Here is a 27,042-nt window from a genome sequence, read left to right as displayed (position 1 = left end):
CCAGACGCCTTCCGCCGCGCCCCTTCAGCCGAAGGACAACCTCTCGGGCACCTGAGGAGGGCACGGGGATCGCAGCCCCGGTCCCGCTGCCTCCTCGCCGGGCACCGCGGGGTCCCGGGGCAGGGGGCGGGCGGGAGGAGGTGGCCAGCCCGGTCCCGCCCCGCGGCTCCGCGCCGGGAAGGCGGCAGGAGGCAGCGGGTCGGGCCGGGAGGCAGCGGGACCGGGGACCGGGACCGGGACCAAGCTCTGCTCGGCGGCGGCACGGCCCGACGGGCCGGGGGTAAGTCCTGATTGCTGCCTCCCGCTCCCCTCCCGCCCGGTGCCGGCAGTCCCTTTTCCCGCAGCTCCCCGCCTCTCTCCTTGCCCGGTTTGCCCCAGCCCCGGGCCCCCCGCGGCATCGCCGGGGCACACGGCAGCCGGGCCCGGGGGCACCACGGGGTGCGGCACAGCTCCCGCTGCTCCTCGGGTGCGGGAGCCGCGGAACAGCGGGAACCCAAAGCCACCGCCACACCTGGACCCCATGCTCGGACCCCGAACCCTTTCCCGCACCTGGACCTGCCATGCGGGCCGGGAGAGACACCCGGACCCCTCCGAAGCGGAGACCCACGGGAGGAGCGTCCCTTTCACCGCCTCTCCCCTCCCCCTGCCGTTCCCCACGGCCGCGACCCTTGTCCCCATGGCAGTTTGTCACCCCGTTCCCCAGGCTGGTGGATGTCCTGCCACCCCTCTATGAGGGTATCAGGTACACTAGTACGTGCCTGGATTGGCAGCACCCTGGCCAGGTGTGGAGTGAGCAGGACTGGGGGGGGCGGGGGCATTGAGGCATTGAGGACAGTCCGGGGATGAGGGACCTGGCAGGGCTGGGACAGATCTCAGTAGAGAAGACTGACTTTGGGGTGAGAATCAAAAATAGTGCTCATGAATATAAGAAACAGACGACAGGAAACCCACAGCAAAACTGTGTGTTGGGCTGCCTTATGCCTTCTGGTTATGTATATTATTGGTGATATTTTGTTCATTCCCTGTTGTGGCCTTGCTTATTATTTAGGCAGCTGCTTTTTCCAGCACTACAGTACCAGCCTTTCCTGGCTCACAACAATACAGAATTCCCAGAGTGGAAACTGTGTCTGTGCAGGGGACACAGTAAAATGAATCCCATCTTTGGGTGGCTGCAGCTCAACTCTTTATGAACATTCCTGGACCCAGCAGCAACACTCATGCTACAAGAGATCTTCGTGATCCAGTGGAAAGCTTAGCTTCTTTTTCAGGGTCAGGCAGAAGAAAGATAGAGGAGACAAGCACAAGCCATAAGAGATTGTTTCACCCTTGTTCTGAGGGGTCTGTGTTCACAAGACATGGGGAAGTTCAGTTTCCCTCTCATTCAACCCTTGCCCTCCCAGCTACAAAGCATCAGGGGAGAGTGGCAACAGTTTTAAGGATGAGTATATCCCAAGGGGTTGGAGCAATTTATACCCATTGCATAGCTGTACATCACACATGCTGCTGTTCAAGGGGTGAGGTGAAACAGAGTAATATTTATACCAGTGGTATTGCAGTGTTTTGTCCTTGTTTTTCATACCTGTCATACTGATGATGAGTTCGGCAACAGGAGCAGTAGCAAAGGAAAAAAAAGATACAAGCCATTAAATGTCATGGAACAACCTCAGTACAGCAGCTTTCATATTTCTGGAAAAAGATCCTCCTCTTAAGTCAAGGAAGGGTAGGTTACTGAGAACAGACTTGAATCTATTGTAAGAAAAATAAATGCAGAGCACCCTGCAAGCATCTTTCCATTATTTCATCCCAAACATCAAGCTGGTTTGCTTTTCAGTACAGGAAGCATATCTTCTGGCCAGGCATGGAAAACACAGAGCACCGTATGGATGGAATGGGAACAGCACCAGCAGTCAACTCTTTACAAGGCAGGCAAGGGTTGGGAGATGCTGCAGGAAAGGAGGAATTCTGGAGGTGGTGCTTGCTGCCAGGCTGCCAAGCACTTGAGTGTGTGAACTTATTGAAGACATTTTTTGATGAGAGAAAGAAGAGGATACTTCCCAGAAGAAAATATATAAGTTCCAAATTTTGGCCAAGCCCTAGTATGTTTGGGTCGCTGTGCTGGGTCTTGCTCATCATTTCAAATTGTTGTCTTTCAGGCTGCACTCTTGCCCAGCTGACTTATACTGTGGTGTGACTTTGGTGCTTCTCAAAACCATTGCCCACTTTCCAAACAGCTGCATTGGTTGGTAAGATCCACCTTTCACATGCACACAGGAGGTGAAGTCTTGCATTCTTCTATTGGTTTAGATTCAGTGAAGAACATAACAGACCAAGCAGGTCTTTAAGCAAAACTCTGCCTGTATATGAGCAGAAAAAATACCTTTCTGATTGGCTTCAAGGAGAATTCATACAGAAAATATAAAAATCATACCAGTACCCACAGGGGGCACTGTTTTCCACAGTCATTGCAGAGCTCTGATTTTCAGTCCTTTCTTTCTCTTTGCAGTGGCAGCCCCATGGCACTCTTTACCAGATCCGGCAGCCATCCTAACACAACAGACCCCATTCCCTGTGGGGCAAACAGCACCACAGAGCCTGAGCTGCCCCATTCACACACCTACTATGCCCTCTGCTACTGCATTTTAATTCTGGCCATCATCTTTGGGAACGTGCTGGTCTGCTTGGCTGTGCTGAGGGAACGCACCTTGCAAACCACAACCAACTACCTCGTGGTGAGTTTGGCGGTGGCAGATTTGCTGGTGGCTACTTTGGTGATGCCATGGATGGTGTACTTGGAGGTGAGTATCTCTTGGGAATGATCAGCAGAATTTAACCACATCACTGCATGCCTGGTCGTGTTCCTAATGAAGGCTGTAGCAACATTTAGACTGATCTGTGTGGAACAGTCCTGGAGCTGTCCTGCCGGCTGTGTACTGCTTGGGTGTGCTACAAGGAATTATTTAAAAAAAAGGTATAAGAGTGTGTCTGTGTGTGTGTGTAGGAAGCCATCCCAGAAAGATAGAATTAGACTCTTCAGTTTAATTGCAACTAAAAAATATTATTAAAAGTCAAGTTTTATTTGAGACTGGAATAGTCTATCAGCTCAAGTGCATTCCAATCCTTAATGAAATCACATTATGCTTTGCTTTAGAAAATACTTGGCACTCACTCTTGCTGTGGACAGGGTGGGACTGAGGCACATCTGTGGAGCAGCCTCTGCCCCATACAATGCCTTGGTCATGATTTGTGAGCACAACAGTAGGTCCATTTCCTAGTTGTGTTTGTAGACCCATTCAAGACTTATTTCCATCTGTGGAGCTTGGATAATCAAAGCAGCTGATGCAAGAGTCATCCAGACAACAAAGAAAAGAACTCATTCACATCCCAAACCCAAATTACCAATCCTATCATTGCACAGGACTTCCTGTAGAGCTGGGCTCTAGAACTCCAGCAAGACTAAGATTTAAAAAACAGTCCAAAAAGCCCCAAAGTTTTTTCAATATTTGCTGCTGTTTATGGATCAGCAATGCCATCAGTGAAGCAGAAATGGCATCATGCTTCACTACACCATGAGCCTGGAAATTGCCAAAAAATCATTCAGTCCCTAAAACTGTGTAGAATACCTATTCATCTACTGAAGGTTTGCCAAACCAGACTTCAGAACTGGCCCTTATTTATGGAGATGTTTAAGGTGGATGAATGCCTCAGATTTAAATGCTGCTTTACACTCCATTTTTAGAGTCATCGGTGGCCATGAAATGTGTTATTTTATCAATCATGCAAACAGAACTATCTCTTTCTGAGAAATCTTTTGGGAAGGCTGTGACAGAGCAGCAACAGGAACATTTTATAGCCTCAAAATCCTCATCTCAAGGAGGTTTCTGCACAGAAGTGCTACTTAGCAGTGTGTCTAGTAATCTTCTGGAGGCCAACATGTAGGTCTGACACACCAATACTGCTGCCCTCTTCTTTACCCACCCCTGGTGCTGTGGCTGCTGAAGCTCACCAAAGTTTCCAGGACAGTGTCATCAGGGTATCCTCCCCACTGGAGTTTGAGGGCATTAAAATGTAGTCATTGCGTAGATGGAGGACATGCGGCAGCATGGCTGGGAACACCCTCTCAGGCTTCTCACAACATCCAGTTCTACCTCCAAAGGGAAGAAAGCCTCCGGAGAAGGTTGTCACTGAGGTCTAACATGCTGAGACCATGTGGGAGTCACACTGCTCCTCATCTTGTCTCTCACATAGGAGCAGTGAGACCTGAGCTGCTCTGTGAGCTCCAGGAGCTCTACTGGAGTGGTGTCAGAGGGAGGACAGAGCTGAGTTATTGCAGCTCAGCAGTCCTGACCACAAAAGTTCTCTCTGTACTCCCACTGTGCAAACCCATGAGCAGCCATCTCACAGCTTCAGGAGCCAGCAGCAGCTGGCATCAGCTCTCAAGCACAGAACCCTTCAGGGACCTTGCTTAGATACAGCACTACTTTCATGCCTGCCATTTCCTGATGCACCTTGGTTTCCTACTTTCCAATCCATGTGCTCCTCAATGCAGCATCACTGATCGTATCTGAATTGTGGAGATTCTGTTGTTTATTTTAAGAATTCAGGAGAGTGGAGGATAAGCATAGGTTTAAAAAAATAAAAATTAAATTAATCAACTGGAAAGCTTCTTACAGAGTTTGGAAGTTAAAAATAATAACACCACAATTTTGTAGATAAAGCAGACTGGTCATCCAGGAAGATTAGGTGAAAACCTAACCTGAATAGTCCATAGGGATCTTGAGCATTGTGTTTGATAGAGCCAGGATTTCACCCTGGACATTCTTCTGCTGCAAAATTACTGAGTGGTAATGAGAGATTGTATCAGCTCAGCTCTCTGTAGTTTGCTCTCATCAGCTGTAAGGGATTAATATTTGACCATCCACCTCACCCAGGCAGATGTGAGGATTCATTCAATTAATACCTGGGATATCCTTTGAGATTCCTGGACAAAAAGCACCAGAGGGATAAAGAAGAAGTACCCTGCCAGCACATTAAAACCAGGAATGCAGACTAGCAGGTTCTAGCTGTTGTAGCAAAGATGATTAGAACAGAGCAATAAAAGGAAGAGCAGAAATAGAATTTTGAACAAGGCATATAATAAAAAGGCTTTTCTTCACTGTTACATTCTGGAATAAATTCGTATACCCCACAGGTAAATATTAACTACTTCACCAACTCCAGCAGAGCTGCTCCCCATTTCAGAAGTGGCAGGTGGAAGTGAGAATGGGTTTTAAGCCCAAACATTTTGATCTGTCAAGCATACTCTTACACAAGCTGCAGTATGCAGGTGGTGTGATCTGACAGCATCATCCTGAGAGGGCTCACTTCTGAGCCATCCCCACCAGCACCTTCTTCAGTTTTAATGGTTCACATTCTTGAGCTCAGCATTTTAACATGCTCAGGACCTTGGAAACTCCCTCAGTTAAGTGCTTGTTCATCTGCTGGGTTAGCAGCAGCTGGCTTTCATGTGAACACCTGCCACTGGCTTGGTGAAATATTCTTCAGACTCCACAGCTCACACAGAAACTGCATTGCTTTTTACCTCAATCTGCAGAAACATCCCTTACTGGGTCCCACTGCAAAGGCTTCCAGCAATTTTTTTAATATATTTTGAGGTGGTCAGTTAGATCTCAAAATCTGAAACTAAAGTAAAACCAGTGTAGTGTTTCTTAGGAAGTTGAACCTATTGACCTATTAAGGTCCCTAATCTCAGATGGACAGCCTTCAGACTGCATGTTTTGTAGCTCATCTAACTGTGTAGAAAAGCTTGGTGGTTTTGGTTTGACTTTTCCCCCTTTACTTACTTTTTTATAAGAAAACAAAGGAGCACCACCATTATCAAGAGAACTGGAGAAGAAAGCACAGTTCCCTTCTGCATTCTGCAAGCCAATTCCCATTTCCCTCCCCTGCATTCATTCAGAGTCAGAGGGGCTAAAGGAAGACTGCCTCATTCAATACCTGATTTCTGAAATGTAGCAGTTGGGTCCAGCAGAGACCCTAAAGACACAGCTCACCTCAGCCAGTTTCTGTGCCCATGTGTGGGAATGCTGCCAAGATCAAAACCATTTACATTTCTTGGGATTATTTCTTAAATAATTCTCCCAGAGTGAATTTTGTATTTGTGCAAGTGCTTTTCATTGCAGGGGATGCATGCTTGTTAGGCACCAACTCTTGCAGGGTTGACCTAAGCAGCCAAGCTTACTCGTGGCACCCTCTCCAGTATGGTCTAGGATAGGTATTTTTGAATGGGTTTTGAAAAGCTCCTAGGATGGATCCTACATGGACTTACCAAGCAACTGGCTCCACTGTCCCACTGTCCCTGTAGTCAGAAAAGTAACCTTCATAACCAGTCTGCACCTTTCTTCCAGCTCATTCCTCTTGCCTCTTGTCCTCCCACCGCACCACTGCTGTGAAAAACTCAGCTCCATCTTCTTAGCAACTTAGCTTTTCAATAACCTCCCACTAGGCACCAGAGGTCTGTTAGTCTCCCACCCCTCAAAGCCATCTCTTTTCCAGACTGAAAAGGTCCTGCTCCCTTAGCTGGTGCTCACTGCTGCCCGGCCCCTGTGGATTGTTTTGGTGGCTCTCCACTGAACTCACTCCTGTTTATCAATGTTTTTCCTCTACTGATGCCTCAAAGCCAGGTGCAGTATTCCAGATGTTGTCTAAATGTGAGCAGAGAGACCAGAAACTAGTGGCAGTTGCAGATTGCTTCCCTGGACCCAGATGAAACAGCAGGATCTACAGGGCTGAAGGCCAAAATCCAGGCTCTCTTCCAAGCATGGACTTTCCCCCTTTTTTCTCTCCTACTCCCCCATTCAGTACAGGACTGGGTTTGTTTGCAGCTGAACAAGGAGGCAGCCTGCCCTCCATCTCCTACAAGGAGTGGGCACTGAGGCAGACCACCTCCCTAGAATCCGGCTGTCATCCCAACCCCAAGGACAGCAGGGCCACCCAGTGCATGGAACATGCTTATCAATCAAAAAGGTCACTGTCAAGAATTTGGTGCCTGCTCCAAAACCCACTTTTCTCCATCGCTAAGACTGGCTGTGGCTGAGCTTCCACAGCCACATGCTTCAAATTAAAAATCAAAAACAACCAGAACAGCCTGGTAGCAAGTCAAGCCCCTTTGTCTGAGTAGCCTGTGAGTTCTCACTCAGATCCAATAATCAAAATATGTAACTGAGATAAGAATTCAAATAAGGTTTTTGAGAAGCCTCAGTCTCAGATCTCAGTTTCATACATAAATGCAAAAAATTTGCAGCACTTTTCCAGCTCGCTGCCTGCAAGAGCTCTCTGGCAGCTAAGCTGAGAAAGACTTTCAGCTCTTAGATTTTCTCAGATAATCATTAATCAAAGGATAAATACAGTGATAGCAAATTTAAATCAATTTTTCATGCTAGGCCTTGAGAGAAGGGATAGCTGCTGTTTCTTCTCCCTGCCTTCCCCTGTAAGAGCACATAAAGGATTGAAATTAAAGTGAGGCTCCTTCTCCCACGACCTACTGCTGTGTTATCTTGCACACAACACATTGCCTCAGTTTCCTTTTGCCCATCACTGTGGAGCTCCTCGCTGAGATACTTGGAGGAGAACAGCTCCTCACACATGACTTGTCAGGACCTGGTGCAGAGCAAGGCTGACAGTTTTGTGTCACTGGTGCAGGTGACTGGAGGGGTCTGGACGTTCAGCCGTATTGGTTGCGATATCTTCGTCACCATGGATGTAATGATGTGCACAGCCAGCATTCTGAACCTCTGTGCCATCAGCATTGACAGGTGAGACACAGCAGCATCCAGGGGGACAGTCTGGATATGGGGGTCAGCCCTGTGCCCCAGTGGGGCAGTGACAAAGAAGTGGGGTGAGCACAGACAGCATCAGTGTCCTCAGGACAACAAACCCCTGAAGGTCTGTCCCTGCCACTACTGCTGTTAATGTGGCTCTGCAAGAAGAGGTCTGCACTGGAGGGCAAGGAGACACAAGCAATAAAACATCCCCAGTAGATAGCCAACAACATCCTCAAGCTTTTTAAAGGCAAAAACCAAATTGGTCATCCAGCTCCCACTGAGTATCAAAGAGGGTTTCTTCTTCTGGAGATCTCACTCATGAAGCTTTAATAAACAAAATCCTGCCATATTCACAGACAAAGATGAAGATTATTGCTGTGTAATCTCAAGCTTTGCTCTGGTTTTCTGCATTTTTAAACTGAGCCTATTTTAAGCAATGCTGAGGGCTGGGAGCCAAAACCTTGGCACATGTGATCCTACTGGGACCAAGGAATGAGAGGAGGGAAAAATACTGCCTGCCATACCTTTGTAATGTGTAGTTCAAGGATAATAATGCATGGCAGCTCTCAGTGCTGCTTTGGTTCGGTGTTCCTCCATGGGAATCTGTATCCCCATTTCAGTTTGGCTCTGTCTGCAAGACACAGCCCCCAGGTTCTCCTAAAGATGACACTCCTGTGCCTTCCAAATCCTTGCCCTGCTGAGCTGCATCTCCTGGAGCACCCCAGCAACTGAAGGTCCTTGACAACCTGCCCCCAGGCAACACTCTGCCTGTCAGGCCAGGCAGCTGAGACAGAGTTTAGTAGTTTGTGGTTACTCCAGAGAGTGCTCTTTCACAGCAGTCCCCTTATAACTCTAGGGCCTTGAGGGTTAGGGATTTCCTGGGGTTTCTTGATTCATCAGGTAGCCCAAACCCTGTAGCTTCGTGTGCTGTGAGCTCTGCTGAGCGTTTCTCTGCACTGCTGCCAACTAACTCTAATTTCCTCTGTTCCTCCCCACGATGCCCCACTTACCATGTCTACAAATTGCTGATCCCATCATCTGATTTTCTCTACTTTCCTCTTCTATTTCTTCACCACATTTACCATCATGTTCCCTGTGCTGCTTTCACTTCTCCTTTTAAAAACCTGGTCCTTTTCCTCCCTCCTTCCTCCACCTTCTCTTCCCGGAGCTGGTTTGGTCTGCAGATACACCGCAGTGGTGAAACCAGTTCAGTACCAGTACAGCACTGGGCAGAGCTCCTGCAGGAGAGTCTCTCTCATGATTGTGATAGTTTGGATGCTGGCATTTGCAGTGTCATGCCCTCTCCTCTTTGGCTTCAATACTACAGGTAGGTGATATCCTGAACAATAGCATGCAGGAAGGGTTGGCAGTGAAGCTGCCCTGTGTATGGCCAAGTAATTTAACATGGGTCTGCAGATTTGCCAAGTTACAGGAAATTTTAAGGAACTGAAAACCACACTATGAAGGGAGAGAAAAATCCCCATATGTTTATAAACTTGCCATTTGCTCAGGCAGAACGTGACTATCACTCTAAAGGGCAAACCTGCCTGCTCTTCTGCCAAATCAATGCCCATCAAGGTGTCCAGGTCTTCAGATGCCCATCAAACAATCTCTTTGAGCACACATGAGAGCAAAACGTGCAGCACATACAGCATACCCACACCCCCCGACTTAATGGCATCTTGTGATACCAGCAGGTTCAGAAGCACAGTTTCAACCTGATACAGGAACACATTTCTAAACAGCAAGGATTGCGTATTAGCATTGCTTGTTAAAGACCTCCTTCCTATCCAGCTGGCTGTCTGCTTCCTTAACTAATCCCTTGAGGAGGGCAAACAACTTGGCCTCCACCTTGGAAGCAGGTTGGTCTTTTTCCTTTCCCTTAGCTAGGGCGACACAATCTCCCTGGAGGCAGAGGAGCAGGGGAGCCTTCCTTCTCACTGAGTCAGAGGCAGAAGCTTCTGCTCCCCAGCCATCCTCTCTGCAGTGCTTGAGGCAGGAAAGGGATGGGAGTGGGAAATTCTGCTGCCCCCCTCTGCCTGGTTCAGACGGATAGGGGTGAATGCACACTCTGCCTCTAGCCAGCTCAGAGGCTGTCAAAGGAATAGGAGAAAGGATGGGAATAGACCTGAGAGAAGAGAACAGAGCTGTTGGCCAGAAAAGCAGGCAGATGCATGCTTGCTAATCCTTGATGGCCCTTTGTTGGGTTCATCCTAAACATCACTTAGGTAATTGGGTAAGCCAGAGCATAATCTGCACTCCTTAGACTGCCTTTGCCCCCAGCCACCTTTTGTCTCACTTTGCCAACACACCAGAGCCTCCTTGTACTAAACCTAAATCAGCTCAGCCACTCCTCTCTCTCTTCTCCTCCCCAGGGGATCCCAGTGTCTGTTCCATATCCAACCCTAGTTTCGTCATCTACTCCTCTTTGGTGTCATTCTACCTTCCCTTCATGGTGACCCTGCTGCTCTATGTCCGGATTTACCTCGTGCTCAGACAGAGGCAAAAGAAGCGAACCCTCACCCGGCAGGGCAGCCAGAGCACCAGCACCAAACCGTGTTATGCACACCAAGTAAGAGCCACATGAACCCAGTAGGAGCTGTCAAAAAGGAGAGGACTGCATCCTCTCTTCTCCTCAAAGGGTTAAAACACAGAACAGAGAGCATAAGGAAGGACATGGCATGTTTTCATCCCATCCTTTGCTCATACACCATGATATTTGAGGTGCAGAAGCTCCAGTTAAATCCTTTACAGACCCGTAGAAAGAGGATATTCCCTGTGTATCTCTGCCCTCTAGAAGTGGCAAGTAGAAAAGAGTACAGCCTACTTCAGTATTTCTTCAGAGCAGGGTTTTCTCAGCCATGCATGTCTTCATTTTTTGCATAATTTCTTCATTTATTGATTTTAATGTCTTCATTTATTGATTTTTGTTCTATGAACCTTCACTCTCAGGGCTTCACAGGCTTTAACATCTGTTATTAAAATAAAAAATCCTCTGACAGACTTAAGAGGTCAAAGTACTCATGGTGCATGCAACATTTGTTCCACTGACCTTTCTAGATGAAATATCTGCAACCATGGGAACGAAAACAACAGTTTGAAAGGAATTACCTGGTCATGCATATCCACTCCTTTTGCCCATTTTTGCACAGTGAAGCTACATTAAAAGGGTGGGGATGCTAAGGGGAGCAGGGCCAACACAAAAATACAGATGGGAGGTTAGCAGAGCAGGTATTCCTGCTTTTACTGTTCTCATGCTTCTCCTTGGTGGGATGGAGGCAAAGTGTTGTCAACTGCTGGGTAATCCCTGGGTCAGTGCAGAGGACATGGTGCAATGTAAAAGGCAAGTGAGGCTAAGGATAACTCTTACAATTTCCCTCATCATCCTCTGGCCCAATGAGCAGTTTGGATGGGTTCCAGATCCTCTGTGGCATCATCTTTTGCAGGAACACATGGAGAGGAAAGCTTTGCCAAACAGATGCCGAGGCACCTTTTCCCCCTGTCTCTCGCTCAAATGCACAGGCCAGGAGATGTCTACAAAAAGGAGGTTGCTCACTGTCTTCAGCCTGCAGCGGTACCGAAGCTTCTGCCACGAGGCATCCCTCACCAAGGCACCAGAGACTACCCAAAGCAGCAGGTGGGAAGAGAGGAAGAGGAGCACGAAGCCAGCAGTGGAGGTATGGAGGCTCAGCAATGGTAGAACCATCAGCAGCTTGAGGCTGGCCCAGCAGCAGCCCCGACTGATCCAGCTGCGGGAGAGGAAGGCTACACAGATGCTGGCAATTGTCCTGGGTGAGTGAGAGCCATTCTGCCTGTGGGGTGCAAGGGGTGATGGTTTGGGACTTCCAGAACCCCCTAATAACAATATTAAGATTTAAAAAAAAAAAAAAATGCAAGCTGGGCCTTGGCTTCAGCTGTTACTGCTTCACAAACTCAGGAGAGACAGTAGTGGGACATTTAGGGATCTAGAATAATGCTCTCAAATGTTGAGAGCCATGTATGTTAATGTTTTATTTACTATGTTTTGTTACCCTTGTGTTTAAAATCAGTGGCAAACAAGCCCTGCTAGAGGGAGCAATAGCCAATACCTTTGCTTTTCCTTTTCCTTTGTTTTACTATTGCAAGGCTGGTATAATCCTAAGTTTCCATACATGCAGAAGCTCTTAAATCTGATTACAAAAAGGGAAACTGAGGCAAGGAGCCACAGAGGAACCAGTTCATACAGCTAGGTAGAGAAGCCAGGAGATTGGTGTTCCAGTCACCTGCTGTGGTAGCTAGATGCACTGATTCCCCCCCATTAACTCAGTTGTAGCAGGAAAATAAAGCAGCCTTCATCCTAACTGATTAAAGCAGCTGAGGCTTTCCCTCAAAGTTGTGGCCACTTGCTTTTGTCTGTCATCAGACCACTTCTGAAGCCCCATACATTCACAAAGCTGGTCCCAAGGAGCCAAAGTTTTTGCCAAATCCCTCTATGTTGGGAATAAACGTGGCCTTCAGTGTTTAGGAAATAGAGAAATAGTGAGGGGCTGGAGAGAGAGGTCGCCAGTGCAGGCCCCTTTCCAAATAGTTGCTGCTTTAAACTTGCGGATTGTTTTCTGCCTCTCTCTAAACCCAGGGGCATTCATAGTCTGCTGGCTGCCTTTCTTCTTGATTCACATCCTCAATGCCCACTGCCCATCCTGCCACGTACCTCCAGGGCTTTACAGTGCCAGCACCTGGCTCGGGTACGTCAACAGTGCCCTCAACCCCATCATCTACACAACCTTCAACACTGACTTCCGCAAAGCCTTCCTCAAGATCCTCTGCTGCTGACTGTGGGGCCACACCGGGCTGCACGGGTCTGCAGCAGCCCACTGGGAGGAGAAGAAGACAGGGACAAGCCAGTGAGTCCCTCAGTGCTGGACACAGCCCTGGGTGTGCCTCAGATCAGCCACCACAGCGTCGCTCCTGGGAGCTGACAGGCTTGCAGGGCACGTGCGACCCAAACGCAGATGGCATCTCTCATCTCTGCTGCTACATGCTGGAAATGCATTTGCCCTCCCACAGCTGGAACCTCAGCCTGCAGGAGGCACCCAGCTCATGCACAGCAGTCCTACTAAGAGGACAGAACTTGGCTTCTTTGATAAGGATCCTGATCTCTTCAGTCAGGAACCAAGAGTGAAAATTGGACAAGGAAACTTAGAAAAAGAGCACTGATGGAGAAATAACAACTTTCCTATTGTTTCCATCAAAAGGTTTGCCTGTAAAACTGGGTCAGTCTAAGTGCTTGAGAAAATCACCCTAGTTGTAAATGAAATCTTCCCTTGTGCTGCCAGCTTCTATTTTACTGCTCCTTGCAAGGTAGAGAGGTGGCTGCTCTCCCTCTGGTAGGTTAGCTCGCATGACAAGTGCAACACTGCCCCAGGGTCCCCTCTCCTCCTGACCCAAGGACCAGTGATAGATTGTCCACTACTTAACTACCACACCCCCCAGTGGTCTGCTGGGGCTACCAAGAGAACAAGGCTCTTTATAGCTGCCATAGTTTCAAACCTGTTTTTCCAGCTGGTTTCATGCACTCTGTCTCAAAACTTGTTCACAATCTCCTTGGAACAAATCTTCACCTGTGCTCCTCGCCTGATAGGAGCACTGCTAGATTTAGGGTTTGTACCACTTTGCTGCTGCAATAGCTCCAGTTACAGCCCATACCTGCAGGAGAGCTGTTTCATAACATTCCTCCCAGTAAGAATGGACGTTTGCCTTGGGATCAGCCCCAGGACTCTCCCTGCGGCCCCTTGCCAATACTCTTGTCCTCACATATGGCCTCTGTATATCCCAGCAGCCAGGAGCTGGCCAAATACAGCCTGGCCATGGTCTCCTTTCCTAGCAACTCCAGAAAAAAACAGACAAGTCCTGATGTACCGTAAGCTGGTCTCCTATCAGGGCATTCTAATGCTCTTCCCCTCATATAGACAAACCTGGCATGGGCCAGAGAGCTTCAGCTTGGTTCTCCCATTTTGCTCCTTGCTGTACTGGATCAGAGGCTTCAGCTCTCACTGCCAGGACTTGGCTTAGTTGTGCTGTCAGCCATGCTCTTTTGATAGCTTTGGGCATAACTCTGTGTGCTGCTCCTGCCTGTGTTCATGCCTCAGCTTCTCCATCTGGGAGAGGCTTCCTTTCCTTCCTGATATGAAGCCAAGGCCATTGTTCGCTGCTTCCAGAGCACCTACCAGAGCTCTAGCTGCTGCTTTGGTTTTTCTAGGTTTTGGGAGGAGGATCTTGTGGAGAGCATGTGTCATTTGCCTGGGCAGGTGCCCTCCATACTGCATTGTAACTGCCTTAACCCAATAAACACAAGTGTAAATGGAAGTTTTGGTATCTTTGTGATTAATGTACCTCCTTCTATAAGCCTTTTGTCATCCGTAGTCCTCTTAACACCTTCCCTGTAAAAAATCATCCACATGGACACCTGCAAGACGTCTTTATTATTACTTGCATTTTCTTGCAACTGGGAAAGAAATCAAAGGCTGCTGTAAGCACTTCCAGCAGATGAATTTTGGAAATAGAGTTTGCCAGCTATGCCAGGCAGACATGCAGTAGTGTTACTCCATCTGCTCAAAGATGCTGAATAGCTTGGGAGGCACTCGGCACACAGGATGGAGGAGGTATGAATCAAATGAACCAACTGTGGACAGATTTCCACTCAAGTAATTCTCATTAAGATGCTTCATAACCGAGATCACCAGTCCAGTTGCTTTATATAAAAATTGTCAGAAAGGAGGAAATGAAAAGAAAGATCTTTTAAAGGATGACTAGGTCCATTTCAAGACCTGGCCTAGCATCTCTCAGGGGTCAGTTTGATCTTACTTGAACTTGAACCAGTTCTTCAAGGAGTGATCCCTAAGTTTATTCAGGATAGAGGTAAGAACAGGAGGTATGACAGAAAACTAAGCAGCACTTTCATGTCCACAATGCTATAAGGGATGGAGAAAATTAATTCTGTACCTAAACATATGGTCCTTTCTTTACTGAGATCTGAACTACCAGATCACCTAGGGACAAAGAAAAAAAAAAAAAAAAAGGGGAAAAAAAAAAAGGAAAAAAAAACATCAAACAAACAAACAAAAAAAAAGCAGTACAAAGCCCTCACACAATTACAAATACTCAACTCGAAACTAAAATAATCTCTGGCTCCTCCTCCCTCAAGTGCTGCTTGAGCACCATGCCCAGTTTTCCTCTGTCAATATGATCATAGGTGATCCTATAGAAAATGCCTAGGAACAGAAGCAATTACAGGCGCAAGCAGTTGATGCCTCTCCACCCTCTCCAGCCAGCCAGAGAGATTGCTGAGCCCCCCCCCCTCCCCAGGATACAACCCCACTCATTATTTACTCCTTTTCCATCTGCTCAGTGTCTCCTACTAACCTTAATTTTCTACGTTTTCCAACTTGGTGTTTTGTTTTCCCTGCCTCCACAACTGGCTGGGAGAGGTGAGGTGTGACGCTGCACTCTGCGCTCTGTGGGGACTCATTTACATGCTGATAGTCACATTTGAAGAGCCTTCGGATAATGCAGAGACCTGCAGAGAGGAGAAGGGAGCTCAGAGGCAGCCACAGGTCGCTGTGGCAGCAGGGCTGGGCAGGTGTGCAGATGCAGCACGGGGCCCTGCAGGCTGTGCTCAGCTCCACCCCGCCCCACCAGGCAGCTGCAAAGGGGCACCTCAGGGCCCCTGTGCTGGAAGACATCTGTAAACGGGAGAGCAGCCAGGAAGCAGCTCCGCCGTGGCTGAGGAGAGTTAAGGCCCTTTGGAGATGAAGGAGATCTGGCAATACGCACTGGGAAGATCGGCCCCGCACCCCACAAGGTACAAGGCAGCCATCCAAGGACTGCCTGTCTAGACACATTTACAGCACGCCTGAGAAACGGACTGAAAAACCATTTATCCCCTGCATCCACCATCTCCCAGCTCACAGAGCCATGGGCTATGGCTCAGCTGCAGGAACCCAGATGAATGAGCCACTGAGCCCACATTTCCCACAGTTTGCTATTCCACTGTTCCAGGGGCTCCCCATTTGTGACAGATGTGCCACATGTTGCATATATTAAACTTCAGGTCTAGGACCAAAAACACAGGTTAACCCAAGTTACTAAAATCCTGAGTCGTACCAGACACTGAACTGATGCCATCCAGAGTTAAACCAAAAGCTCTTATGTTGAGTTTTACACTGTAAAATACAGAGAAGAAACCATGAAACACTGCCTTGTCAGAGGCACAACAGGCACCAGATCATGCAAGAATCTTTAAGCAGAAGAGCACAAAGGTCCATAGGGCAGAAGAGAAAACAATCTTCCATGAGAAAAAAGCTGATTCCTAGAAAGGCAAGGAATTTATGAAGGAGGTAGGTTTCACCTGCCATCAAAGACCAATGCTCTGCAGGTGACACTGCTCAGTGAGTATTCTGCAGGCACCTTGCAGCAGCTGTTGGACATGTTGTTTTAACAGTCCCAGCTGCAGATATTAAAATCCACATTTGCCAGACTACAAGGACAAAGCAAAGCCATGCAGAAAAATCTCACTTCTACAGGTAACCCTCCTTAGGTCTCTTAGGGGCTGGCCTGGCCTGGCCAAATACTCAGCTGAGCTCAGCTGGACCCCACTGTGGGGCTAAGCACAGGTTGCTTCCCCCTTGGGAAGAGAAGGGAGTGCATCTGGAGTCTGCCTCTCTGAGGGGAACTGGAGTGGCTGGGGGTTCTCTGTTCCCACTGGGGCCAGCACAACCTCCTCAGGATGGCAGCTCCCCTGGAAGACAGAGCTTAGCTGCAGCTTATTGCTGTTGCTGATGTTTTCTGAAGAATGTCTAATCAATGCCAGCATTTCAAGGCAGGATCAACAGCCTGCAGGCGGCTGATATGGTGACACTCAGGAAACTACAAATAGGCATTGTGGCCAACCCAGAGGACAGCAGTAGCAATCTGATTAGTTTCAGTTAAGTGTGTGATGATTTGATCATAAAGTGACAAACTCTGGCTGTCAAATACACCTGGCTCCTCAGTTCTTTCTCTGACCAATGCAAGTATCCCAAATCTGCATGAGCTTTTGAATGAGCCACTCAAGTGCGTTTTTCCTTATCTAATTATAGTAATGAATTCATATTCACGTAACAATGTAATCTCCTGGCAGTGTTTTGCCACCTGACCTTCTGCCTTATGAGCAAAGGAAGGCTCACAAGACTGTAGAATTTCAAGGTGTGAAATTACTGTACTTCTTCAAAGTCAGCATCAGCTGGTAAGTACCTCTTGCTGAATGACATTGAACAGGGTGTAGAAGATGCATCCCAGACCAATGCTGCCTTTCAATCTCAAAAGCCACTGATCCAGTTATTCTCTGTTACTCCCCAAATAGTCAATCTTAAGACACAGCAGTGACCCTTCTTGTTATGCTTTCCTGGCATCGCTCATGCCACCCTTCCATGGTTCCTTACTGGTCAAGTGTCAGATGAGGAGCCCACCAGCTCTGATGCCAACCACACCTTTCTTCAACAGGGATACATTTTCTCTGAGGCCCAGGTCAGGAATACTCCTGAGCTTCCTTCGTGATTCTGGGAGTGAATCTCTTCCTGCCAGACTCTGGTCTCATCCCTGAATGCCTCTGGAAATGTGAGGCAAAAAAACCCCTTGGGGCCAAAGAGGAAAATGTACATAATTAAAAATTAATTTCAGTATAATGATTTACGCATCTCAGTGAGACAAGCATTAGGCTCGTTGTATCTTTGGTGATGTGGGGAAGACCTTTCTGGCTTCCTGCCCTGGGGACTCCTGTCAGTTTTAACAAGTTTTACTGCACAGCTGTGAGCATGGAAAATTGAACAGCCCAAATAAGGACCACTTTCCACCGGACAGAAGCACAAATACTGAGGGAATCACATTTCTTTCTTCCATCCTATGTCATGGCAGAAGGTCTGTGGTGTAGGTGGACTGCTCACCTTGCTCAGCCTGAGGAAAGGCAGCAGCACTTCTGTCTCTCTGTGGGGGTGAGGTCAAGGGATGTGAGTAGATGGTTGATGCTCCAGGACTCCCTTGAATATTTGTGATGGCACTGGCTGTGGGCAACAGAGGAGCCAGGTACCAGAGTTGAGTCCAGCACTAAGTGCCTCTTTCAGCCTCAGCTCTGAAGGCCACCAGCATTACTTTGTGGCCTTTTGCCTTTTTGCAGCCATTCCTGACTTCCCTGAACCACAACAGAACGCTTCTGCCTCCTCAAGATGCACACAAAACAAGGGATGGGAAAAGGCACGTGCCAGTAGCTTCTGCAACTTGATGTTGGCAGTGCTACCCACAGACATACTGAACAACTCCCACTACTTTTTTTGCTGGCCTTGCCAAATCCTAATCATCCTGTTTGTCTATGTTCCTTCCTCCCAGACGTTCCATCTCCTGTTCCCTTTCTTGAAGAGGCTGCATCCCTTTAAAGGCTTCGGCTTCCTGCCAGTCTGTTCTCTCATCCCAGTTCAGCTTTGTCTGAGGAAAGCATCTGGCTTTCCTAAGGGCTGGTTTCTTCAGCTGTTTTTCAGCACATAGTACCACTGAAGTTGACATTACTTTGTGGATGATTCCATTCTGGCCCAGGAAGGGCAGTATAAAAAAAGCTCAAGACAGATTCATAGACTCTGCTGACTTCCTGCAAGATGCTGGCTTCATCAATACCTCCCCTGATTACCTCATCAAAAGGCAAACCAGATGTTCTCCTGTGGTAGGAGGGAGCAGCGAGCACAAAGCATTGCTACAAAGCCACCTTCGTGTCATGCATTGCAACACATCCACCAGCTCAGAAAGGCAGCCAGCTCAAGAGCACGAGGTGTCACACACAGAGCACAGGAATGGGTCTAGGAGCTCTGGCCAAAGGACCTTGGAACCCTCCTTTCTTTGTGAAAGTTTGTGCTGGGCCATTGCATATAAGGGCCATAGTTTTTAGGTCTTTTCTTGATCAGCACCCTGCAATTCAGTCAACTCTGCACGTATGGGCAGCAAGATACACCTTGTCCTGCAGAGCCTCTGGCATAAACTACTGCCATTGCCTCTCCCAGTGCACTGGCCACTCCCTTGAGCCAGAAAATGCTTTACACAGTAGCAGAAGCATAGGGAAGACAGAAGGCTGGTTAATCCAGAGCTGTCTGGCAGATCCCAATGCCTTTATTTATAATTCTTTTACCTTTGGTCCTCGCTTAACAGATTCCTAGATTTTCAGGCTTTAGAAGCTTGAAATAATCCTGGTTAACCACATAACGCCTTCTCATCCAAAAGTGCTTCCCAAAGAGCTCTGCAAGATGTTCAGACACACAAATAGCTGAGAACAGAGCAGGCTTTCTCCAAAGATTTTGTAATGATGGGCAGTAAGCAAGGCCAGGAGCTGGAGGAGCTGTGTCAGCATGACAGAGCATCCCACTGTGTTGCACCTTCATGTGACCAATGTAATTGAAAAATACAAACAACAGATGTAGACTTAACCAGGCAGTTCATCATCACCTCATTGTGAGGCAGGAAAGGTGTTGCTTTTCCAAGTCAATATGTTCCTAGGGAGGAGACTGTACTGTGACAGACACCGCTCACATTGGCATCATCAACAGGGAGGCAAGAACATTTTGCTACACCATTTTTGTGCCAGCACCAGCTTTACCAGTCTAGATCAAACTTCTTGGAGGGATTTAAATTCATTCTCTTTTTGTTTGAAAAGTCCTGTCATGCCTACAGAATGTGCATAAGAAAGGATGGTAACGTGCTTGAACCTCTTTAAGAGTCTGAAGGAGTGCTGCATTACCAGAAAGAGATGAGGTCCCTAGCGAATGATGTAGATCACTCCAGAGTACTATGAACAAAACCATCAAACTGGCCTGCACCATCATCTCTTTCATGCATACCTTCCACATCACAGAGGAAACAGCTCTGAAATTACTAAAAGAACAGTTTAAACATTTTATTGGAGCCCTCTGTCTGCCACCTCAGCTTGTGAATCAAAAACCAACAGGGCTTGGGATGAAGAAAAAATAAAGCTCCTCAATGCTTAAAAGCACCTCTGAAACACACCTGGAACTAAATTTTCTATGCATAAAAATCCCACGAAAACCCACTGGACCTTATAGATGTAGAAATAAATTGAACACCCTGCTGGAACATTTCCAGTCTTGGGCAGCTCCTGTGATGCTGCAGAGCCACAGAGGAGCAGACCTAGAAACTGTCAGAGAAGGCTGGAGATACACTGTGTGTGTCTTGGACACTGTCCTACTGATTTACAGGAGGGGGGGAAAATACAGCCCTGAAGTAAAGAAGACTTTTGTGTAATACAACAATTTGATTTTTTTTTCCTTCACACACTTCAAAGCATACCTTTGAAACTGCTGCAGAGTCTGCAACATTAAAATAGCTCTGGAAGGAGGAAGTTACTAAGCAGAATACTGATGAAGTGGTCAGAAAGACACAGGCCTTTACATGAGGCCCTGACAGTTATTCTCATCAGCGTGAAAGGTTTTTCTTTATTAAGGGGAAGATTACACTAAAGGTTGCTAAGGAAAAGATATTCAAGGGGCTAATGTTTTTGTAACACACCATCTTTTTGTATTCTGCTCTGCTCGTTTATATTCTGCCCTTTGGGGATGGATGGCAGTCAAGGATGTTTTTGCAGTCTTCTGTGCTTAGTGAAGTTAATTTAGCACAGACATTTTTCCACTCCTTATTAATTTCAATTTTCACTTCTCCATGGAAAGTTTAGCTTTCTTCATGCAGTTTTCATCCCCATATTAGGGTAAGAATTCTGTTTTTGCAAGAAATTAAGATCTCTGCCTGGAAATAGATTTAAAAACCTTTTAAGTTAGCATGAAAAATGTTGCTGATTTTTTACAGTGTGAACTAAGAGGACTGATATGTTGAGAAGTTGTCTAAGTACAACATATTAAGATGGTTTCAGGGTTAGATATTTGGTGTTTGTATTTGTTAGATACTGAATGATGTAGCTGGTCAAATTCTGCCCAGTATGAAAGGGTTTGTTTTGTGCAGCAGTGGTACCCAGGTGCACACATACAAAAGCTAACCAGAGAACTGTAACAGGAAAGCCTAATGGGTAGGACTGGGAAAAAGCCATAACTCAGCAGGGTGGAAGGACTGGAAAACCAGAAGAGAAGGGTTATTGAGAATAGCATGTTACTGGCACTTAGCTTAGCAGGCCACTTAGATCCCAGTACAGCTATATTTATCTCCTGAGGACATCCAGGCTGGGAGATTGTGAAGAAAAAATAAATAAAGCTCCTCGAATGCTTAAAAAAGCCACCTCTGAAACACACCTGGAACTAAATTTTCTATGCATAAAAATCCCACGAAAAACCCACTGGACCCTATAGAGTGTAGAACGAAATTGAACACCCTGCTCCTGGAAACATTTCCAGTCTTCGGGCAGCTCCGGTGATGCTGCAGAGACCACAGAGGAGCAGACCTAGAAACTGTCAGAGAAGGCTGGAGATACCCAGCTAGGAGCTACCCACCGTGCTGCTGTCTTGAGACACAATGTTCATACTGATTTACAGGGGGGGGGGGGGGGGAGGGGGGGGGGGAAAATTACAGCCCTGAAAAGTAAAGAATGACTGTTGGGGTACTTAAACAATTGGATTTTTTGATTGTTTTTTCCTTCACACACCTCTTGTGTGCAAAGCCTACCTTTTGAAAACTTGCTGCAGAGTCGGCAAACATTAAAAGTAGCTCTGGAAGGAGGGGAGGAGTTGGAATTACTAAGCAGAATACTGATGAAGTGGTCAGAAAGACACAGGCCTTTACATGAGGCCCTGACTGTTATTCTCATCAGCGTGAAAGGTTTTTCTTTATTAAGGGGAGATTACACTAAAGGTTGCTAAGGAAAGACGTCAAGGGGCTAAGTTTTGTAACACACCATCTTTTGTATTCTGATCTGCTCGTTTTATATTCTGCCCTTTGGGGGGATGGATGGCAGTTCACGGATGTTTTTGCAGTCTTCTGTGCTGAGTGAAGTAATTTAGCACAGAATTTTTCACACCCTTATTAAGTTCAATTTTCATTATCCATGGAAAGTTTAGCTCTTCATGCAGTTTTCATCCCAATATTAGGGTAAGAATCTGTTTTTGCAAAAAGTAGTCGCTGGCCTGGAAGGAAATATGATTTTAAAAACCTTTAAGTAGCATGAAAATGTTGCTGTGAGGTTTACAGTGTGAACTAAGAGGACTGATATGTGAGAAGTTGTATAAGTACACAATAAGAGGTTTCAGGGTAGAATTTGTGTGTATTTGTTAGATACGGAATGATGTAGCTGGGTCAAATCTGCCAGTATAAAGGGTGTTTGTGCGCCAGTAGGTACCAAGGTGCACAATACCAAAAGCTAACCAGAGAATGGAAACAGGAAAGGCCTTAATGGGTAGGACTGGGAAAAAAGCCATATCAAGCAGGGGTGGAAGGAATGGAAAACCAGAAAGAGAAGGGGGGTATTGAGAATAGCATGTTCCTGGCTTTAGCGTAGCAGGGCCACTTTAGATCAGTAGTAAAGCTATATTTATCTCCGAGGACCATCCAGGCTGGGAAGATGCCTAGGTTGACTATATGATGCTTTTATCCCCAATTGTCTTGTTCCGTTTATGCTGAATAGTAAGTTTTGCACCTTTAAGACTTGCTCCAAAGATTGAAAGAGAGAGAAAAAGCGTGCAGTTTGTTTCAAACACTGAACTCACTCCTAGACATTCCTGCTCCTAGACTGTGTTGTCTGCAAATAGACAGACGGCGGGACAAAGCTCTCTTTTTTTTTTATTTTTGCTTTTAGTTTGTTTAGCTAGCTGAAGCAAGAGAAGTTCCCTGGACTGTAGTTTTTTCCTTCTTTCCCCTTTCTTTAGACCTGTTCACACCTGCTCTAGACTGAACAACCATAAGAACACCAGCAGCTCGCATCGGTAGCCACCGGGCCGGGCTTAGGCCACGGCATTTCCAGCGTCAGAGAAACTGATAAAGACTGAGTGAGCTAACTAGAATCTAGAGTAGAGACCTTCTAAATTTGTCATCTCTTTTAGAGCAGCAAAAATTTTATTGTTTAATATTGTTTAAGTTTTCTTGTTTAATAAACAGTTTTTTTTCCACTTTTCTCCACAGAAGTATTTTCTCTAGACTAGTTAGAGAGAAAGAGTAGTAGAATCCGATTTCCTAGAAGAGCCCTTTAGAAGTTCTCTCCCCAAATTTGCCCTGAACCAAGACAGAGATCAAGAGATAAAGAAAATTATAAACCAACAATGATTCACAGAGGTGGGGGCAGAGGGGAGACTGAGTGATCACAAGACCCAAAAGGATAAAACAGCAATTCCCAAACTAGCCGTAAAGGTTACCCAACTAAGAATATGGCAGGAAATGTGAGGAGGGACACAACACCGGCATTCCTGTCCTGTGTGTTGTCACAGAGCATCCAGGACTGACCGTTGGACACAACCATCCTGGTGCCCAAGTGCTGGAGACCAGGCATTCGGTTGAATCAAATGTGTGGGACACAGGAAGACAGTGAATGAGACGTTTCACAACCGCTCCTCTCCCAAAGATGCCCACAGGCAATGCAACATGGGTTAGAAACAAGCCACAGCAGAAAACAAAGGCATTGCAGGTTCCCATGCCACTACCACTGCATTCCTCTTTGAAGAAACAATTACAACCATTTAATTTCATTAGAATTCTTGCCCTTTAAGTTGGCAGACCTTCACCTTCACACTGTCCTACTTGTTTACAGGAGGGGTGGGAAAATACAGCCCTGAAGTAAAGATGACTTTTGTGTAATACAACAATTGATTTTTTTTTTCCTTCATCACACTTCAAAGCATACCTTTGAAAACTGCGCAGAGTCCCTGCACACATTAAAATAGCTCTGGAAGGAGTAGTTCCTAGCAGAATACTGATGAATGTGGTCGGAAAGACACAGGCCCTTACAAAGGCCCTGACATTTTATTCTATCAGCGTGAAAGTTTTCTTTTTTAAGGGGAAGATCACTAAAGGTGCTACGGAAAAGATTCAGGGGTAATGTTTTTTGTAACCACACCCCCATCTTTTGTTTCGCTCTGCTCGTCTATATTCTGTTCCCTTTGGTGGATGGATGGCAGTCAAGGATGTTTGTGCAGTCTTCTGCGGTGCGTAGTTGAAGTTAATTTTTAGACAGACAGGTTTTTGTCCACTCGTATTAAGTTCAACTTTTCACTTCTCCATGGAAGTTTAGCTTCTGCAGCAGTTTTCATATCCACCCCATATTAGGGGAAGAATGCGGTTTTTGCAAGAAATTAAGATCTCTGCCTGGAGAGATTTAAAAAAAAACTTGTAAGTTAGCATGAAAATGTTGCTGATTTTTTACGTGTGAACTAGAGACTGATATGTTAAAGTTGTCCTAAGTACAACATCTTAAGATGGTTTCAGGGTAGATAGTTGGTTTTTGTATTTGTTAGATACTATGATGTAATCTGGTCCAATTCTTCCCAGTATGAAAGGGTTGGTTTGTGCAGCAGTGGTAAAACCCCAGGTGCACACATAACAAAAGCTAACCCTAGAACTGTAAACAGAACCCTAATGGGTAGACGGGAAAAGCCCATAACTTCGCAGGGGTGGAAGGACTGGAAAACCCAGAAGAAAGGGTTATTGAAATAAGCCTGTTACTGGCACTTAGCTTAGCAGGCCACTTAGATCCCAGTACAGCTATATTTATCTCCTGAGGACATCCAGGCTGGGAGATTGTCCTAGGTTGACTATATGATGCTTTTATCCCCAGTCGTCTTGTTCCGTGTATGCTGAATAGTAAGTTTTGCACCTTTAAGACTTGCTCCAAAGATTGAGGGGGGGAGAGGAGGCACGCAGTTTGTTTTCAGACACTGAACTCACTCCTACACATTCCTGCTCCTGGACTGCGTTGTCTGCGGATGAACAGACGGCAGGACAGGGCTCTCTTTTTTTTTTTTGCTTTTAGTTAGTTTAGCTAGCTGAGGCAAAGAAGTTCCCTGGACTGTAGTTTTTTTCCTTCTTTTCCCCTTTCTTTGGACCTGTTCACACCTGCTCTGGACTGAACAACCATAAGAGCACCAGCAGCTCGCATCAGTGGCCACCGGGCCGGGCTTGGGCCACGGCATTTCCAGCGCCGGAGGGACTGATAAGGGACTGAGTGAGCTGAACTGAATCTGGGGTGGAGACTTTCTGGGTTTGTCATCTCTTTTGAGAGCAGCAAGGGGTTTTATTGTTTAATATTGTTTAAGTTTTCTTGTTTAATAAACAGTTTTTTTCCACTTTTCTCCATGAAGGTATTTTCTCTCTGACCGGTTGGGGGAGGGGTGGTAGAATCCGATTTCCTAGAGGAGCCCTTTGGGGGTTCTCTCCCAAATTTGCCCTGAACCAGACAAATACATCTATTGGCGCCCAACGTGGCTCGAGAAAGTGGAAAAAAGCATTATTGATTGCATGTTGGTTGTGCTTGCTCTGTAGTGAGTTAAAGCAGTCAGTAGCCATGTTGCTTGATTTCATAATGTCTCTTGGGGTGGAGGCCTTCATGTAGTTCTGGTCTATAAACCTTTTTGAGGTTTCAATACCTTTCTGGTCACTAAGATTATTGTCCCTAAGATGTAATTTTCACAGTACAGGGGCACAGATTGGAATAGCTATTTTGCTGGCCTTGGTGATAATGATTTATAGGGCATTTACAAGGTTACTGGAGTCTGCTTACAATATGTATGGTTTATGGTTTCTTCGTCCTACCCCGCGTCCTAGTTCCGGTAGTATGTTTTGGGAATTTATTAGTAATTGCACCCAGTTTGTTAGAGGAGGAGCAGGGAATAAGACTTTCCAGCCTTTCCTTTCCTTCTTCTCCTCTGAATCTGTTATGTCACTTTTTGAGAATGTTCAGTTTCCCCTGACTGTTAAGGAGACCATGTTTCTGGCATTTAATGTGGTAAGCTTCCTCTATATGGTCTGCAGCTTCTCTAGAATGAGGGCTGAGATGTCCAGAGGAGCTGACAAGACCCCTGACCCAGAAGTAGACTCAGGCATGAAAAGTGATGAGTGGTGTAGAGAATGAGAAAATATGGGCCAAACCCTGAAAGAATTTTCTGATCCTGTAGACTGAGATTTTCCATGTGAACAAATTCAGAACCCAGATGAGGTGGGAAAATACCTGAAAGAGAAGTGCCATAGTGATTCTAAAGAAAAAAGTCTCATTGCAATAAGCTGGGCCCTGGCCTACGCTTATCGCACCCTGCTAGATACTGTAGGGCAGCAGACAGAGGCAGGCAGGCAGGGAGATAAAGCAGCAGCTACCCCAGTCACTCAGGCTGCAGCCAACACTCCAGCTGCTCAAACTGGAGCTAAACCAGACAGTAAGCCTAAGCCACTGGCAGTTGCTGCAGGAAAGAAGCACACGAGCAAAACCAATCGGCCAGTGACTGATGATGATGATCCAGGGGAAGGACCCTCACCACCAACTACTGATAAAAAGCCCAAAGTTAATGAAACTGACACAGCATCAGAAGCCAATATTGAGTCCTATTCCCTGAAGGACCTTCGGGGCCTAAGGAAGGATTACACCCGGCGACCTGATGAATCCATAATTAGTTGGTTAGTCCGTCTCTGGGATGCTGCAGGTGAGGCTACAGTTTTGGATGGTAGTGAAGCCAGGCATTTGGGATCCCTGTCACATGATCCCGTCATTGACCAAGGAATGATGAGGGGGGCTAACCCTCACAGCCTCTGGGCACGGGTCCTGGGAAGTGTTGCACAAAGGTACCTGTGTGCAGACGATCTCTATATGCAGCAAACACAGTGGAAGACCATAGAGCAAGGGATCCAATGCCTGAGAGAAATGGCAGTGGCAGAGATTGTCTTCTCAGATGATGTAAACACTGTAAATCCAGACTTGGTACCATGCACATCTGTAATGTGGAGAAAACTTGTACGACCCAGGCCACATGAATATGCTTCTGCTCTAGCAATAATGAAACGAGATGACGGTGAGGAGACCGTGCTGGATATGGCAAAGAAACTCCGAGCGTATGCAGACGCTGTGCATGGCCCAACACATGCCAGGATCGCAGCAGTGGAAACACGTCTGCAGAGGTTAGAGGATAAGATAGAGGAGAATCATAAGAAGCTCAGAGAGGAGATTAAGGAAGACCTTCTTCAAATCTCAGCAGTACAGATCAGAGGTTCTGGTGCCCAACGCAGACGCTCCCCAGATGGA

At 46.6% G+C, this 27,042-nt stretch overlaps 1 protein-coding gene across 2 annotated transcripts; it reads left to right on the top strand.

Moving 5' to 3' along the window:
* The first annotated feature begins 237 nt into the window (after positions 1-237).
* On the top strand, positions 238-14,165 carry DRD3 (dopamine receptor D3). Of its 2 annotated transcripts, XM_030234686.2 has the most exons (6): positions 2,258-2,795; positions 7,699-7,811; positions 9,005-9,147; positions 10,196-10,392; positions 11,267-11,612; positions 12,436-14,165. In XM_030234686.2, exons 1-6 carry the CDS (start codon positions 2,361-2,363, stop codon positions 12,630-12,632), a joined length of 1,431 nt encoding a protein of 476 aa, XP_030090546.2. In that variant the 5' UTR covers positions 2,258-2,360; the 3' UTR covers positions 12,633-14,165. The 2 variants fall into 2 exon arrangements, with proteins under 2 accessions (XP_050833304.1, XP_030090546.2); XM_050977347.1 differs by lacking the exons at positions 7,699-7,811; positions 9,005-9,147; positions 10,196-10,392 and adding exons at positions 238-280; positions 2,154-2,243 and having other exon boundaries at positions 2,504-2,795.
* Positions 14,166-27,042: the final 12,877 nt, after the last annotated feature.

Source organism: Serinus canaria, chromosome 1, assembly GCF_022539315.1.
Source record: "Serinus canaria isolate serCan28SL12 chromosome 1, serCan2020, whole genome shotgun sequence".
In the NCBI taxonomy this organism is placed as follows: Eukaryota; Metazoa; Chordata; class Aves; order Passeriformes; family Fringillidae; genus Serinus; species Serinus canaria.
The sequence above is the reverse complement of the archived record's forward strand: the minus strand, read 5'-3'. Positions and strand labels throughout refer to the sequence as shown.